We start from the raw sequence: 18656 nt of genomic DNA, 5'->3' as shown, positions 1-18656 counted from the left end.
AAGCCATGTCCAGAAAATTACACACTTGAACATTCATGATAAACAAATGTTCTTTCCCATGGCTTAATTGAATTATTTTTCTCGAGGCTCAGTCCTTCACCTGTTCAAACTGTGTGACGTTATTTTTCACGTTCATGCGTTTGGAGTGAAACATCATATACTTTTCCTTAACTTTACCCTCTTTTTTTTGTGGGTGTTCTGTCTTCGCCCTTTCCCCGCTTCTTTTTGCTGACGTTCTTCTCCTGATGCTTTTTGAATGCTTGCTTCTTTGAGCACATCTCTGATTTTACTCCTCTGGGTTTTCCACTTGGCATTGAGTGCCAAGCTCTCCCCTGGCATTCAGTGTCTGTGCCATGTCTGCCCTTCCAAACCCTCATCCACAGAGCAGTGAAGCGGCGGACTCAGTAGCCTGGGTGCAGGGCTCAGCTTGACCACGTCTTAGTTCTGCGACTTCGGGCTAGGTCTACAGGCTCCATCGTCCTCAGCAGTACCAGGAGATAAGCGTGGCACCCATGTCACAGGGCTTGTCTGCGGACTAAATGAGTTCATACTTGAGAAGTGCTTGAGACAGTGCCTGACACCATTATTGTTTAGTTTGGGCTTCCATTTCTAATGTGGGCTTTATTGGTGAATATCAGCTGTTAGCAACAATAAGCGGAGAAGGCAATGGCACCCCACTCCAGCACCCTTGCCTGGAAGATCCCATGGACGGAGGAGCCTGGTGGGCTGCAGTCCATGGGGTCGCAAAGAGTCAGACACGACTGAGTGACTTCACTTTCACTTTTCACTTTCACGCATTGGAGAAGGAAATGGCAACCCACTCCAGTGTTCTTGCCTGGAGAATCCCAGGGACGGCGGAGCCTGGTGGGCTGCCGTCTCTGGGGTCGCACAGAGTCGGACACGACTGAAGCGACTTAGCAGCAGCAGCAGCAGCAGCAGCGATAAGACCATGGGAGAGGATGGACTTGTCAGTGTGATGGTGCTAAGTATTTCAACATGTTCTGTTTCTGTTGTACTTCTGGTACTTGATGATATGAAGCAAAAAAGCCCTAACTAAAGCTGCTTTCTGTTTTTCTTAACCTCTTTGTTGAGATTCAATTCATACACCATACAATTCACCCCTTTAAAGTAAGCTCTTCAATGGTTTTGATAACACTGTGTTATTTTTTAAGAATTTCTGGTAAAATATATAAAAATATAAAATTTGTCATTGTAACGATTTCTAGATGGCATTAGTTACATTCACAGTGTTATGCAATATCATTGCTTTTCCCCAAACTTTTTGATCACCCCAAAGAGACACTTGTGCTCATGAAGCAGTCACTCCACATCCCCACCTCCTCTGCCTCTGGTAAATCTTTGATTTGCTCTCTGACTGTGAATTAGCCTGTTCTAGGTAGTTCATGTAAATGGAATCATATAGTTATTTGTCCTTTAGTGAATTTCACTTGGCATAATGTTTTCAAGGTTCACATTGGTTCAACAATCAGAACTTCGTTCCTTTTTATGGCTGAGTCATACTGCACTGAACGGAGAAACCATAATTTGTTTGCTTATCCAGTCATCCACTGGTAGACACCTGGGTGGGCCCCACTTTTTGGCTATCTTGAATAAGGCTGCAGTGAACATCGATATACAAGTACCTTTTCGAGTTCTTATTGGATTGGCCAAAAAGTTCATTTGGGATTTCCCATAAGGTGGTACAGAAAAATCCAAACAAACTTTTTGGCCAACCTAATACTTCAGTCCACTGAAAAATGGAACTGTTAGGCCATGTAGAGATTCTGTGTTAACTTTTGGAAGAGTGGTTGATGTTTTCCTGGAAAGCAGCTGCTTTTCCGTCATTCTGTCCTCTGCCGTCTGTCTCCCTCAGACTCCGTTCCATCTCCTCCTGCCACCAGAGTTTTGTTGTCCTCCCTTGTCTACCCCCAGCCACGTCTCCCGGCTGGCTGGCTGAGGGACACCCTTCTGCTCCGTCACCCACTGCCAGTGCATGCATCACCCACCCTGACCACACGTCCGCCTGACCCCTTTCATCTCACTGTCTGAGGAAGGACAGGCTTGTAGGACGTCCTCCGTAGGTCCCAGACCACCCCTGCTGGAGGGGGCTTCAGCCACATGCTGTTCCTGAAACCTTTCAGGTGTGGGGAGCCAGGGATGTGGAGCCGGAAGTCCTGCAAGGATTTCAGCCCTTCTTAGACAGGCTCCTTCATTCTCCCATCACCTTGGTCTCATGTTCTTCATCCACTTTGCTTTTTTTTTGGTCCGCCCTGTCCCAAGGGAGAGTTGTTCTTCCCTCTTTATTTGCTCACAGTTCCTGTAGTTTTCCAGGAGTGAATTAATGAATAAATACTGCAGCAGACTATAACCCTCCTCAGACAGCCATTCTGCTTGTTGGGCTAATTGTTAGCTTGGGTTTCTGGATGTCATTCATTTCACAGTAAGGCTCCTAATTAATCTCAGCACTGTTCTCACCAGAAGAAAGGCTGATACGGAGAAACATCCCCAATTACCATGAGAAAGGGGATGTGGAGAGCCCCGTTGAGTTTTCCTGGCATCCACCCCTTGTCTCAGATGAAACCCGCCCTTCACACACAGGCAGCCTGACGATCAAGCCTGACAACTAGAGGGTTGTGAGAGCCGGCAGAGCCCCAGACCACACAGACCCAGCTCGGGAGGAGCCTGCCGGGGCTACACCCTTGTTTAGTAACACCCATTGTGTTTCCCAGGACAGCGGAGAGCCTTGGTACCCTGAGCAGCAATGCCTCTGCTGTTCCAGAGGCAGGCGGGGTGGTTTTAATCCGGAAAAAGCTAAAGGTCTCTTCTTTTGTCTGTGTTTCTGTGCCTGCAGGACAAAAGATCCTTCATCACCGAAGTGACGTTTTAGAAACAGTGGTCCTGATCAACCCCTCAGATGAAGCCGTCAGCACTGAGGTAAGCATGGGGATCTGTGGAGCCTCACACAGTGGACAGAGCCCCAGCTGATGCGAGGGGATGGGGCAGTTGGTGAAGAGGGACAAGGCCGGGGGGAGCAAGTGCTGGGTCCAGGGATGCGTCTGTGTCCCTAGCCAGAGGCTGGTTCTCTGCATCAGCACCACCTGAGACTGCCCCTTTCAATCAGGACGGAGTGGAGGACACTGGCCAGACCGTAGGGTTCTGTAGAGGTGAGGGGTATGGAATGCTGGGGGTACCCAGCAGGCGTGCTGCTGGTACGGAGTCTGGCTGGGATGTCGCAGGGTGATTAAACGCAAGCCTTCAGGCTGAGACGGCTGTGACCCAAATGTGGAGGAAAAAGGCTTCTCAGACACAAGCTCTCTCAGCACATCCTGCCCACCCCCTGGTCACAGTTGGAAGCCAGGATAGCACAGCAGTCAGGAATATGGGCTCTGCCGCCAGACTGACTGGGTTCTGCCACCCACTAGCAGGTCGCCTTGGGCAAGTTATTGACCATCTCTGTCTCCGTTTCTGTCTTTGTGAAATGAAGATGATAATAGCGCTTGCGTTTAGTGATGTGTCCAGAAGTGTCGCGTGAGTAGAACATGGCATGGCACATGGCAACCAAAACATCAGTGCTGGCCGTTCTTCTTGTTTTTATTACCACCATATAAAACTCTTGCCAGAGAGAGTAACTGGGTATTTCAGAGCCTACTGTAAGATCAGTAGGCTAACACCAAGAATCTTTGGTCTCCCAGGCCAGAGGAATTGATGCATCTCCATTTCCCAGGGCCTTTACTGCAATTTAGCACCTTTGAGGTTGAACTGCTTTCTTGGATGTCAGAATAGCCGCAGACCCAGGCACCTCCTCTATCCATGGCCTTTCTTTTGCCCACACTGAGCATCTCTGTGACTGTAGATTGTTTTCTTTTTTTAGATTGAGATACAATTCACACCCATAAAATCCATCCTTTTAAAGTATGCAGTTCATTGGAGTTTAGTATAGTCATAATATTGTGGAACTGTCATCAACATCTGATTCCTGAACATATCCATCACCCCCCAAAATCCCAAGCCCATTAGCAGTCACCATCCCCCCCATAACCTCTGGCAACCATTAATCTACTTTTTACCTCTATGGATTTTCCTGTTCTGAATATTTCAGATAATGGAATCATACGATCTGTGGCCTTTTGTGTTGAGTTTACTTAATTAATATAGTATTTTCCAGAGTCATCCATGTGTAGCCTATATCAGTACCTCATTCCTTTTTATGACAGAATACTATTCCAGTGTACAAGTACACCATGTTTATTTATCCATGCATCAGTTGATGGACATTTGGGTTGTTTGCCCTTTTTGGCTGTTGTCACATAGCCTGCTTTGATCCCATGTCGTCTTCTCTGGTTGAGCAGGACCTCTTTGACAATCCATGAAGGTACAAGATTGAGGCAAATGATGCACTAGTGGTCTCCCTGGCTATTAGAATCAGAAAGTAGAGACAACTTGGGAAAAAGCTGGAGGCTGAATATATGTACAGGCATATCGCCTGTGAGAAATGGAGAAGGAAAAAATAAGGAATTTCTTTGCAGAGCCCAGGTTCACCTGTGGAACAGATGGGGCTGGAACAGTGACTTCGGTACATGTGTGGTTCCTTGGACTGTGGGGTTCGTGGGGACAGTGGGTCACGTCCTGTTTACTTTTTATCCCTCCCCTAGTGCCTCGCATGATGCCTGGCAGTCACTTTGTGCTGAACTGAGTTGGGCTTAGAACGCATAACCTTGGTGCTTGGAGCAGTGGTTCTGCTGAAGGACAGGCTGGCTCCCTGCCATTTAAAAGAACAGAGAGTCCTTTCGTGCAAATGGTTCACAAATCTGTTTAAAAGATTCCCAATCAGGGTGGCCTTTTGTTTATGTTCAAGTTCAGTGTCAGGCACCTTCCTGATGCCAGTGGAGACTGCTTTTGGAGCTGTGTCGGCTTGGCAGGAAAGGGGTCCTGGGTGGGAGGGGCTGACTTGGGGCCTTCCTTGAAGCCTTCCTTGAAGCCCTCTGATTCCTGAGGCAGCAGTTGGGGAACCTGCCCTGAACTTGGTGAGTCAGCCTGTGAGATATTCGTGTCTCACAGACTGCACACTGCCAGCAGGCACAACTGTGCAATAAATGGTTGCCAGCTGTGGAGACTGCTTTGAAAAGACATGGAAACCGAGGGGAGAAAGTCAGCTACCGCTACTGTCTCAGTCATAGCCAGACTTGGAAAAGGGCATACATGGGCAGCTGGTGATTGCAGGCACTGGCTCTGTTCAACACGCCAGGGTGGTGTGAAGACCGGGAAGTGCGGGATTCTTGTTGGTTGGGAACCTGAAGTGCTCCAAGGGCCAGCCCGGTCCTGCGGGTGGGAGGCCAGCGCCCACCACAGCTCAGTGCGCCCCATGCTTTGTTTCAGGTGCGCTTAATGATCACGGATGCCGCCCGACACAAGCTGCTCGTGCTGACGGGGCAGTGCTTTGAGAATACCGGAGAGCTCATTCTCCAGTCCGGCTCTTTTTCCTTCCAGAACTTCATAGAGATTTTCACCGATCAAGAGGTAGGCTCCTGTCTGGTAGTATCCACGTCTTACAGTTGCTCGGTTATTGTCGCCTTAGGCTGATCTTTGAAAGCATTCACGGGAGATAGGAGGAGGGGATGGGGTGTCCTACTCCTTTGAAATAAGCAAAACCACGTGGTGCAGGGTCCTGTGGCTCATCACCAGAGGAATTTAGAGCACTCATGTATATAATTAATTGGAACCATTCTGATTGCCCGATGGAGGTGGGGGTTGGAACAGTCATCATTTTACAGATGGTAGCGATGATGGAGGAACTCGGAATGTCAGAGTCCACAAGAAAGCCCAGGTTGCCTGTTTTCTGAAAGAATACTCCAAAGATCTCTTTAGGGGTAGTATTTAACTGCCTTGGTCTCTTTCAGTGCATGTAACTTACTTTTCCTGGTCAAATTATTTCTGATTTCTCTTAATGCCTGGCTCCAGTATTTGAGCTTGGGCTGCTTGAGTAGCCCAAGAAAGGAGGCAGGTAGGAAAATGGGGTGCGTCCATAGGACACATCCATGCCCCAAGAGAAAGAGGATTAGAGTAGCTGGACTGAAGCCTGAGCATTAACACTTCTAACGAGTATATCTTACTCGAGGTGATACATGATGAAGTATTGAAACTAACAGGATGATAGTATTATTTGGTCAAATCAGATCAAAGATTTTAATTTGGTTATTTCTGCTTGAGAATTTTATCTGGTTGGGAAGCTTCTCTTTCCAAAATAACGCACCTCTGTCTCCTAGTTAGAGCGACAACTCAAGGCTGTCAGCGTAGCCGCTTAGGGCTGCCTGTAGCTGATAGCAGACTTCTACAGTGAGAGGTCGAGGGACGTGCTGACAGGAGGAGTTACAGCATCTATTTAAAACCATCTTCCTGGGAACTTCCTGAGAGAGCAGCCTCTTAGTCTCGGGGGTGTTGGGAAGGGCCATCTGTCTTTCTGCATTTAATCTTCCTTGGGCCCCGCAAATCACAGAGAGGTCTCTGTGTGCTTTCCATCACTGGCAAGAGCTGTAAATAGGCTTCATTAGGCTCACCTGGAGGCTTTTTGTAAAAAGACTGGTGGGATGACATCACTGTGTTTCTGCACTCACTGGGGAAAAATAAAAAGGAACATTTCACTTGGCATTTGAAGCTCCGGCTTTCAGAAGCTGTGATGTCATCTGGGTCCCAAGGCAGATAGCCCAGGCTCTCCCTACAGCTGGTCCCGCCATTGCCTCCTCACAAGGGAGGCCTGCGCCCTGTGTCTCTGCAGAGCTGTCCACTGTCTTCCTCCAGGGCTGCTGGAGTGCAGGCTGCGTGTCTTGATAGTCTTGTATCTGTGGCACCCACATCTAGGAATGGCCCGGCACAACCTTGTTCTGTGGCATTGAGAAGCCCAAGGCAGGGCACTGTCTCCCTCTGCCCCCTGCCCTGAGATGGGTGGATGAGCACCGTAAAGTCAGAGTCTTTTGCAGGATTGTGTCCCCAGGTTCATGTTGTGGGTTTGTCTGGTAGCTAGGAGGTCACACACACTGTCAGCACCTTGGCGAGACAGGGCTGCAGGGGCCTGGAGCCAGCCCCAGGGCCCAGTGCCATGTGCAGGCGGGCCGTTGACTGGCTTCCCCGTGTTGGGTTCAGTCCTGCACCCTCAGCTTATTTATGTGCACATGGGTGCCGCTCCTGCCTTCCTGTTCCAGGTCAGTTTCTACCCCTGTGTCATGGGTTTGTCTTTTGGGCAGTTAAATGGAATTGAGGACATATGTAAAGGAAAGGGTTTGTCACTGCTGGAATTTTAAATCTGGAGGCATCACAACCCACCCATCTGGACCCCAAATGTCTTTAAATAAGGCACAGTGTTGTGAACACTGTTGCTTAACACACATGAAAAGATCTCTAGGATTTTCCCTTACAGACTAGGTCAGTGGTATCGGGGTGCTGTGGGAAGACAGGAAAAGGGGAATACATACGGTTGAATTTACTTTCTTCCCCTTGATCCAACCAGAGCACCTGGGCCTTTATCTTCTTTGCATTCTGGACTTTGGAGAAAGGATGACATAGCCAAAGTAGATTGGAAACCATGGGACTAGGCCAATGGTTAGCGGCTTTTTAGAGCTCTGATCCTTATTGTTGCCTTGGGAAAAGGTTTTGAGGCCAGAATGACTCAATAACTAATGGATCTTAAAGGCCCTTTGGTGTCTACTTTTGTTCCTTTTACTTAGTCCTTGAAACATACTAGTCACTCCAGAGAAACCAGAAACACAATTTGGCAAAAACAAAAATGACACTTAAAAAAAAAAAAAAGCAAGAATAGCTAAAAATAAATGGGCTGAATAACAGAATTATCGGGTACATTTTAAGCTTCAGCTTTGGGGAGTCTTAGTCATTGGTGATCAACTACAAAACCAGAACCTACAGATAGAACAGTCATCTGGCTAATCTATCCCTTCCTGCAAGGGGAGGATGGTGAAGTCACCATCTCCTGGGGACATTTTTCAGTCTCTCTGTTGGAAAGTTTTTCCTTATATGTCTCATCCTATCTTCAAGGAAGGAATGTGATCCCTTTTCCACCTGACAGTGTCTTAGATCTTAGACACCCTTTACTGCCAATTTTTTTCCCCTCCAGATTTACCATTCTCAGTTCTACTCAGTGTTCTTCATAAAACAAGATATTAAAAGTTTCTTACATTCTCTGATCACTGTCCGCTGGTAGGAAGGAGGCACAGAGGTGGAGATGGGTGAAATTCAGGAGCTCAGTCTTGGCACTATTATCAGACAATTACATACAGGAGTCCAGAGCTTGGGGAATAAAGAGTGGGCTGGAGATGTTAATGTGGAAGCCATCAGCACATTAGAAAACAGATGACATAATCTAAAGGGAGAAATGTGTTAGCAGAGAAAGGGGCCCAGGTCTAGCATTTAGAGGCTGAGGCCAAGGAGAAGGAACCAGCGATTTTAGTTTGTTTTTGGTCCAGTTTGTCTAAAACGTTATGACACACACTGGATACCAAACTCCGGGGATTGTGAGAGTTAGTGACTTCTGTAGTTTTCAATACAATCTTCAATAAGTCTAAAAGTAACTTTTGACCATCACCATCCACAATTAAATGTCAATGAAGAAGGGAGGCTCTGAGGAGCTCTGTAATTAACATAATTTTTTTTAGGGGGAGCTCCCTTTAAGAAAAAGAAGAAAATCATTGATACACAATTAAGTACAGGACTTTGGGAGGGGACCAGACCACTGAGGAGCCTTGAGATTTAAGCTTCTTTAAGCCTTATGATAAAGGCACTTCACTGTCAACTAAAATCCCTGAGTATTTTCTATGGATATTGTTGATACGCCCCCCCCGCTTCTCCCAATCCTGCTTTCTGAGCTGGTTTATTGAACTTTACATTTATCCCTTAGAATGCCTCCATTAAGAGTTGACTTAGCCATCATCATTCCAATGTCAAGAGCTTTTCTAACTTTCTCAATTCTGCCATCCCACATTTCCAAGGCCTCCTGTTTTCATGCTATCCACAGATCTGATAAGCCTGCCTCCACCATTCAAATCAGTACCAACAGGACATAAATGAGCCCATCACAGACCGCTTTCCAGGTTGACGCAAACCAGCAGCTATAAATTCAGCTACTGTCACAATGTTCAGAGATCCTTTGAAACATCTTGCTAAATCCCAGAGATATGCTTTCTGCTGTATTTCCTCATTAGCCAAACACATAATTTAATCAAAAGGAAATGTAGTTAGTAGGGTATGGCTTAGAAATTGCACTCTTATTTCATTAATATTATCTGCATAGTCACTTATTTCCTATATCTTCCTTCCTCTTCCAGTATGCCTGCACTTAATTAGAAAAGGCAATTAACAAAAAAGACTATCTTTAATCTGAGCAGTATTTCTTCCAGTCCTGTCTCTCATCCATTTTTGTAAGAACAAGTTTGGGGGGTAGCAATCAATGTTCTTGAGAAGTATTCTTGGGTTGTGGTCACTTCTCAAATGTCCACCTCAGGAGGACAGCATGTACTGAATTGGCCAAGTTCAGCACAGTTCAGCAAGCATCTAGTGAACCTGGTGGTATACTGGGGAAACGAAGATAAAGAGATACAGAGAGACAGATGTGTTTCCTCCTGTTCAGGAACTTATGGTATAATGGGCTCTACTAGCTACCATTTGCTATGATGATGATTTCCAAATTCTTTCAGAGAAAGCCTCAGTTTCCAAGTCTAAGACATATTCACAGGTTTCCTTGTCACTCACATGTTGTTGGCTCTTCTTCGTTGCTCTCATCTGTTCCTTGGTTGAATGGGCACTTGTGACACCCAGTCTTTGCCCCTGAGGCCCCCCTCTCTCCAGCGTGCGTGCTGGCACAGGTCTGGAAGTCAGTTCTGGGGACTGCTCCAGGCCCAGTGGAATAAAAGAAAACATTTTATATCAGTGGTGAAATGACTCACCTAGCCTTCTCCTGTGATAGTTTATTACTTTTTAAAAGGGCATTTTTGCATGGCAAGTACCCAGGGGTGCTGTGCAAAGTGTTTCATAACCACCTAGGCACTGATCATCCAGACGGTCATAGGCCTTAGAAGTGGAGCAGAATTCTGAAGATCCCCTGCGGGGCAAGAACAGATGGTGACGAGGTCTGAGGTGGGGGGTGCAGGGAGCAGGGAGAAGGCAGAAGGGAATGGAAGGAGCTGTCAGGACAGAGGCTGTTAGCTTACCAGTATGGAAATATTTACCTACCAACACCTGACATTTGCCCTGTGTGCATCCAATGATCCTGTAATACCTAGTAATAGATGGAGGGGCTGGATCAGTGATGACAGTCACTTAAACCTTGTCTTTTTTTCTTATGATTTTTTTTTAAAATCCCAGATTGGGGAATTACTGAGTACCACCCATCCTGCCAACAAAGCCAGCTTAACCCTTTTCTGTCCCGAAGAAGGGGACTGGAAAAACTCCAATCTTGATAGACACAATCTCCAAGACTTCATCAATATTAAACTCAACTCAGCATCTATATTGCCAGAAATGGAAGGACTTTCTGAGTTTACTGAGTATCTCTCGGAATCTGTGGAAGTCCCGTCTCCCTTTGACATCCTAGAACCCCCCACATCAGGTGGATTTCTAAAGCTCTCCAAGCCCTGCTGTTACATTTTTCCAGGAGGGAGAGGCGATTCTGCACTGTTTGCAGTGAATGGATTCAATATGCTCATCAACGGAGGCTCAGAAAGAAAATCCTGCTTTTGGAAGCTCATCCGACACTTGGACCGAGTGGACTCCATCCTGCTCACCCACATTGGGGACGACAATTTGCCTGGAATAAACAGCATGCTCCAACGGAAAATCGCAGAGCTCGAGGAGGAACAGTCTCAGGGCTCCACCACCAATAGTGACTGGATGAAAAACCTCATCTCTCCTGACTTAGGAGTTGTATTTCTCAATGTACCTGAAAATCTGAAAAACCCAGAGCCAAACATCAAGATGAAGAGAAGCATAGAAGAAGCCTGCTTCACTCTCCAGTACCTAAACAAATTGTCCATGAAGCCAGAACCTCTGTTCAGAAGTGTAGGCAATACCATCGATCCTGTCATTCTTTTCCAAAAAATGGGAGTTGGTAAACTGGAGATGTATGTGCTTAACCCAGTCAAGAACAGCAAGGAGATGCAGTATTTCATGCAGCAGTGGACTGGCACCAACAAAGACAAGGCTGAACTAATCCTGCCTAATGGTCAAGAAATAGACATCCCAATTTCCTATTTAACGTCAGTCTCATCTTTGATCGTGTGGCATCCAGCGAACCCTGCAGAGAAGATCATCCGAGTTCTCTTTCCTGGCAACAGCACCCAATACAATATCCTGGAAGGACTGGAAAAGCTCAAACATTTGGACTTCCTGAAGCAGCCACTGGCCACCCAGAAGGATCTCACGGGCCAGGTGGCCACCCCTGCTGTGAAACAAGTAAAACTGAAACAGAGGGCTGACAGCCGCGAGAGTTTGAAACCAGCCGCAAAACCACTCCCCAGCAAAACTGTGCGAAAGGAATCAAAAGAAGAAACCCCTGAAGTCACAAAAGGGCTGGAAAAGGCACCCAAAGTAGAAAGCAAAGAAAAGGTGACAGTGAAAAAAGACAAACCTGTGAAAACCGAGACCAAACCTCCAGTGACAGAAAAGGAGACACCCAGCAAAGAAGAGCTGCCCCCGGCCAAAGCTGAGGGCGCCGAGAAGCAGGGCACAGATGTCAAACCCAAAGTCGCCAAGGAGAAGACGGTGAAGAAGGAGACAAAGCCAAAACCCGAAGAGAAGAAAGAGGAGAAGGAAAAGGAAAAGCCAAAGAAAGAAGTGGCTAAGAAGGAGGACAAAACACCTGTCAAGAAGGAGGAAAAACCAAAAAAGGAAGAGGTGAAAAAGGAAGTCAAAAAAGAAATCAAGAAAGAAGAGAAAAAAGAAATCAAAAAAGAGGTTAAGAAAGAAACCCCACTCAAGGAAGCCAAGAAGGAAGTGAAGAAGGAGGAAAAGAAGGAAATTAAAAAGGAGGAAAAGGAACCCAAAAAAGAAATTAAGAAACTTCCTAAGGACACAAAGAAATCACCTACTCCTGTAGCGGAAGCGAAAAAACCGGCTGCATTAAAACCAAAAGTACCCAAGAAGGAAGAGCCTGTCAAGAAAGAGTCTGTGGCTGCTGGGAAGCCAAAGGAGAAGGGAAAGATTAAAGTGGTCAAGAAAGAAGGCAAGACTGCAGAGGCTGCGGCTGCAGCCCTTGGCACCGTGGCCGCTGCCGCAGCCGTGGCTGGGTTAGCAACCACCGGCCCCACCAAAGAACTCGAGGCCGAGAGGTCCCTCATGTCGTCCCCTGAGGATCTGACCAAGGACTTTGAGGAGCTGAAGGCTGAAGAGGTCGACGTCACAAAAGACATCAAGCCTCAGCTGGAGCTGATCGAGGATGAAGAGAAACTGAAGCAAACTGAGCCCGTCGAAGCCTATGTCATCCAGAAAGAGACCGAAGTCATCAAAGGCCCCGCCGAGTCCCCTGATGAGGGAATCACCACCACTGAAGGGGAGGGGGAGTGTGAGCAGACCCCCGAGGAGCTGGAGCCGGTAGAAAAGCAGGGGGTGGAGGACACCGAAAAATTTGAAGATGAGGGAGCAGGTTTCGAGGAGTCCTCTGAGACCGGAGACTATGAAGAGAAGGCAGAAACCGAAGAGGCGGAGGAACCGGAAGAGGACGCAGAGGACCACGTGCGTGTGAGCACCTCCAAGCACAGCCTGGCGGAGGAGGAGGAGAGTGCCAAGGCTGAGGCAGACGCGCACGTCAAGGAGAAGAGGGAGTCTGTGGCCAGTGGTGACGACCGAGCCGAAGAAGACATGGACGAGGCCCTGGAGAAGGGAGAGGCCGAGCAGTCTGAGGAGGAGGCAGAAGAGGAGGACCGAGCTGAGGACGCCAGGGAGGAAGACTACGAGCCCGAAAAGGCGGAAGCGGAAGACTACGTGAGGGCTGTGGTGGACAAGGCCGCCGAGGCCAGCCGCGCCGAGGCCGAGTACGGGTTCCTCACCGCGGCCCCCAAGCCGGGGGGAGCCCAGTCTCCCGTCCGAGAACCTGCCTCTTCCATTCACGATGAGACTTTACCTGGAGGCTCGGAGAGTGAGGCCACTGCCTCTGACGAGGAGAATCGGGAAGACCAGCCTGAAGAATTCACGGCCACCTCCGGCTACACCCAGTCTACCATTGAGATATCCAGCGAGCCAACCCCCATGGATGAGATGTCTACTCCCCGAGACGTGATGAGTGACGAGACCAACAATGAAGAGACCGAGTCCCCGTCTCAAGAATTTGTAAACATCACCAAATACGAGTCTTCACTGTATTCTCAGGAATATGCCAAACCTGCTGTGACATCTCTCAATGGACTTTCTGATGGGTCAAAAACAGATGCCACTGATGGGAGGGACTATAATGCTTCAGCCTCCACCATCTCACCACCTTCCTCCATGGAGGAAGACAAATTCAGCAGATCTGCTCTACGCGATGCCTACTACTCTGAAGAGAAAGATGTGAGAGCTGGTGCCACGCTGGAGATCAAAGACACCGTCTCACCAGTTTTGGATGAAAAACTCAGTCCACCCAAGAGCCCATCCCTGAGTCCATCTCCGCCATCGCCCATAGAAAAGACCCCCCTGGGTGAACGTAGCGTGAACTTTTCCCTGACACCCAATGAGATTGAAGTCTCAGCAGAGGCAGAAGTTGCCCCAGTGTCTCCTGAGGTGACCCAAGAAGTAGTGGAAGAACACTGTGCCAGTCCTGAGGATAAGACCTTGGAAGTGGTGTCTCCATCTCAGTCTGTGACTGGCAGTGCTGGCCACACACCATACTACCAATCTCCAACTGAAGAGAAATCCAGTCATCTTCCCACAGAGGTCATTGAGAAACCAGCAGCAGTCCCGGTGAGCTTTGAATTCAGTGATGCCAAAGATGAAAGTGAAAGGGCTTCCATAAGCCCCATGGATGAACCTGTGCCTGACTCAGAATCTCCTATTGAAAAAGTTTTGTCTCCATTACGGAGCCCTCCCCTAATTGGATCCGAGTCCACATATGAAAGTTTCCTAAGTGCAGATGACAAGGCTCCTGGCAGAGGTACCGAAAGCCCCTTTGAAGGAAAGGATGGAAAAGAAGCCTCTCCAGACCAGATAAGTCCAGTTTCTGACATGACTTCCACTGGGCTTTTCCAAGACAAACAGGAAGGGAAAAGCACAGATTTTATACCAATAAAGGAAGACTTTGGTCAAGAAAAGAAAACTGATGATGTTGAAGACATGAGTTCTCAAGCAGGACTGACCTTAGATGAAAGGAAGTTAGGAGGAGATGTTTCTCCTACACAAATAGATGTCAGTCAGTTTGGATCTCTTAAAGAAGACACTAAGATGTCCATTTCTGAAGGCACCGTCTCTGACAAGTCAGCTACCCCTGTCGATGAGGGGGTAGTCGAAGACACATACTCTCATATGGAGGGTGTGGCCTCGGTCTCCACAGCTTCTGTGGCTACGAGCTCATTCCCAGAGCCAACGACAGATGACGTGTCTCCCTCACTGCACGCTGAGGTTGGATCCCCACACTCCACTGAAGTAGATGACTCTCTTTCAGTGTCTGTTGTGCAAACGCCCACCACTTTCCAGGAAACAGAAATGTCTCCATCAAAAGAAGAATGCCCACGACCAATGTCAATTTCTCCACCAGACTTCTCCCCTAAAACAGCCAAGTCTCAGACACCAGTTCAAGATCACAGGTCAGAACAATCCTCAATGTCTATTGAATTTGGCCAGGAGTCCCCTGAGCACTCCCTTGCTATGGACTTCAGTCGTCAGTCTCCCGATCACCCTACAGTGGGTGCAGGCATGCTTCATATCACTGAAAACGGGCCCACTGAGGTGGACTACAGTCCTTCTGACATGCAGGACTCTAGTTTATCCCATAAGATCCCACCAACAGAGGAGCCGTCCTACACCCAAGATAATGATCTCTCTGAGCTCATCTCAGTGTCGCAGGTGGAGGCTTCCCCATCCACCTCTTCTGCTCACACCCCTTCTCAGATAGCATCTCCTCTCCAAGAAGATACTCTGTCCGATGTTGTTCCTCCCAGAGACATATCCTTGTATGCCTCACTCACCTCTGAAAAAGTGCAAAGTCTGGATGCTGAGAAGCTCTCCCCTAAATCTGATATCTCTCCACTCACCCCGAGAGAATCCTCTCCTTTGTATTCCCCTAGTTTTTCAGATTCTACCTCTGCAGTCAAAGAGAGCACAGCAGCGTGCCACACTGCCTCACCCCCACCAATGGATGCAGTGTCCGCAGAGCCCTATGGCTTCCGTGCCTCCATGTTATTTGATACGATGCCGCACCATCTAGCCTTGAATAGAGATTTGACCACACCTGGCATGGAGAAGGATACTGGAGGAAAGACACCTGGAGACTTCAGCTACGCCTATCAGAAGCCTGAGACAACCACCAGGTCCCCAGACGAAGAAGGTTATGACTATGAGGCTTATGAGAAAACCACCCGGACCCCAGATGTGAGTGGCTATTACTATGAGAAGACCGAGAGCATCACCAAATCCCCATGTGACAGCAGCTACTCCTATGAGACCATGGAGAAGACCAGCAAGACTCCTGAAGATGGTGGCTATGCCTATGAGATTACTGAAAAGACCACCCGGAGCCCGGAAGAGTCTGGGTACGCATATGAGATAAGTGAGAAGACCATAAGGACCCCTGAAGTGAGTGCTTACAGCTACGAAAAGACTGAGCGGTCTCGAAGGCTCCTGGATGACATCAGCAATGGCTATGATGATTCTGAAGAGGGCAGCCACACACTTGGGGATTCCAGCTACTCTTATGAGACCACTGAGAAAACTGCCGGTTTCCCTGAGTCTGAAAGTTACTCCTACGAGCCATCGACAACAACCACTCGATCCCCAGATGCCTCTGCATACTGTTATGAGACCCCGGAGAAAATCACTCGAGCCCCCCAGGCGTCTTCGTATGCCTATGAGACTTCAGACCAGTGCTACACGGCAGAAAAGAAGTCCCCCTCCGAGGCTCGCCAGGATGTGGACTTATGCCTTGTGTCCTCCTGCGAATACAAGCATCCCAAGACGGAGCTCTCACCCTCCTTCATTAATCCCAATCCTCTTGAGTGGTTTGCCAGTGAAGAGCCAACTGAAGAATCGGAAAAGCCCCTCACCCAGTCAGGAGGCGCCCCGCCGCCTCCTGGAGGGAAGCCCCAGGGCCGACAATGTGACGAAACCCCTCCCACCTCAGTCAGCGAGTCCGCCCCATCCCAGACTGACTCTGACGTCCCTCCAGAGACTGAGGAGTGCCCTTCCATCACAGCTGATGCCAACATTGACTCTGAAGATGAGTCGGAAACCATCCCCACAGATAAAACTGTCACCTACAAACACATGGATCCACCTCCGGCCCCCATGCAGGACCGTAGCCCTTCTCCACGCCACCCTGATGTGTCCATGATGGACCCGGAGGCCTTGGCCATCGAGCAAAACCTGGGCAAAGCCCTGAAGAAAGACCTGAAAGAGAAGACCAAGACCAAAAAGCCTGGTACCAAGACCAAGTCATCCTCCCCCGTCAAGAAGGGTGATGGGAAGTCCAAGCCCTCTGCGGCGTCACCCAAGCCGGGGGCCTTGAAGGAGTCCTCGGATAAGGTGTCCAGAGTGGCTTCTCCTAAGAAGAAAGAATCTGTGGAAAAAGCGACCAAAACTACCACCACTCCTGAGGTTAAAGCTGCACGTGGGGAAGAGAAAGACAAGGAGACCAAGAATGCTGCCAACGCCTCCACATCCAAATCGGTGAAGACGGCAACTGCAGGTAGGTGGGAGGTGTTGGCATCCCAACAGGACAGGACACTGCAATTCTACTTTTAGCTCCAGCCTCTGCCTTTCCACCTGACTTTGTACTGGGGAGGTGAGAGAGCACAGCTTAGTGCTCTTCCTTCCTTTTACCATTTTCTTTTGCCACAAGGTAGGGAGCCTCGCCCAGTGTAGCCCATAGGCCTTGGGGGGAGCTCAGCATATAGCCCAGGGCAGCTCTGATTTCCCAGATGTGACCCCTGGGTTTGCTCCCTTTTGCAAAACTGCAGCCTTGTCTCAATCTTCAGAACCAAGGATGTGTGTTTCAGGCTCCTCAGGAAGATTCTGTTGACACTAGCTTCAGCCATGCTGGCCCCAGAATCAAGCTGAGGTGCCATGAGCCAGGAGCTCCCACAGGCCTAGGGAGAACTAGAGTTCCACGGCAAGCCTAGAATACACAGCATGGGTCCAAGGTTTAGGTTCTATTTTTAAAAATAAAAATATTTTAATTAAAATGATAACATTTTTTAAATTAAAAAAATCACCTGGCTGGAGATGCATCTTCATTCAAGGCAGTGCTCTGTTTAATCAACCAGTGAGGTCAACTGACCACTGGGTACCCAGTACAAATTGAGAAAAGAGCATCCAAGACTACTTATTCCATTCTGACCACATTGCCTCACTAATACAGACTCAACATTTTGTTTTAGGTTGAAATTCAGCTTGGCAGGAGCAGGCATCCCTGACTTAAGATTCTTAAGACTTATCAAGTTCTTGGCAATGGTCTGGGTTTTTGATGAGTCTGGGTTTCTGATGACCCAGCTTCATTTTGTTGCTTCAAACCAATCACAGGGATTTGAATTCATATATTTTATTTGCTTTACATAGTTACCTGAGGGTTTTAGATCACAGTTCACAAACATGTAAAGCAAAAAATAAGCAACACTTTCTGGATTTATTAAGGAAAATCTGATAGATGAACCTTTGAGACTTTAAAATTCAGTATACTTTAGGAAGTACTAGTTACAAGTTTTTACTTTTAAGCAACGTGAAGCATCAATTTCAAGACTCAGATTTCCTTTTATTTGCACATGGAAAACAAACTGAATTTGTTCATGCTTAGAATTAGTAAAGAGCCACCAGATAATAAATCTTGATCTAAAGGACTTGACAGTGACCTTGCACTTAGGAGAAAACATGAAATCCATTCAATCAGATATAAACCCAACTGAAATTTGCTACCAAACTCATGAAACTTACTCTATAGCCCACACAATTGATTTTATCACTTTTTTTTTTTTTTGGTCATTTAAAGATAATTTTGAGGTAAGGTGAGTTAATTTGAATTTACATTGAGGATGCCTTCCCAACAGATTTTTTTAAAAGACAAAACTGCACTATTAATTAATTTTAAAACAAACCTGGGTCAACTTCTAGTGGTTCTCTCAGTTTGGGCTTCTATGAGCAATGCTCATTTGGTGTCAACGGGAGTGATTCAAGGTGCAAGTGGAAACTGCAGGCATTTAAAAATATTAGATGAACTGTAATTCACAAACCTCTGCTACAAGTCAGAATTCTTTGGGAGAGTTACACATGAATACGTTTAGGGCTTTTAGCTTAGGCTCATTATAATGCCTGGTTAATCTATTCATGAAATGATTCAGTTTATCCAAATACCAGTTTGGCCAATTCTCACTACCCCCTGCCCTCCAAAATAAAAATAAACCAGTTCATGGGTGGTTTTGACTGTGAGATGACAGTCTCTATACATCCCATGGAGAAAGGCAAGAGAATTAAATATAGAGGAT

At 47.5% G+C, this 18656-nt stretch overlaps 1 protein-coding gene across 1 annotated transcript in view; it reads left to right on the top strand.

Moving 5' to 3' along the window:
- The window catches only part of MAP1B (microtubule associated protein 1B), an 89063-nt gene that overhangs the window by 67690 nt on the left and 2717 nt on the right, over nt 1-18656 (top strand). Inside the window, exons 3-5 of the mRNA XM_068990640.1 lie at nt 2852-2934; nt 5377-5517; nt 10366-16867. Coding sequence (XP_068846741.1) covers nt 2852-2934; nt 5377-5517; nt 10366-16867 — 6726 coding nt within the window. The remainder of the gene's footprint in view (nt 1-2851; nt 2935-5376; nt 5518-10365; nt 16868-18656) is intronic.

This window comes from Capricornis sumatraensis, chromosome 18 (genome assembly GCF_032405125.1).
Source record: "Capricornis sumatraensis isolate serow.1 chromosome 18, serow.2, whole genome shotgun sequence".
Lineage (NCBI taxonomy): Eukaryota > Metazoa > Chordata > Mammalia > Artiodactyla > Bovidae > Capricornis > Capricornis sumatraensis.
This window is presented reverse-complemented; position numbering and strand designations above follow the sequence as displayed.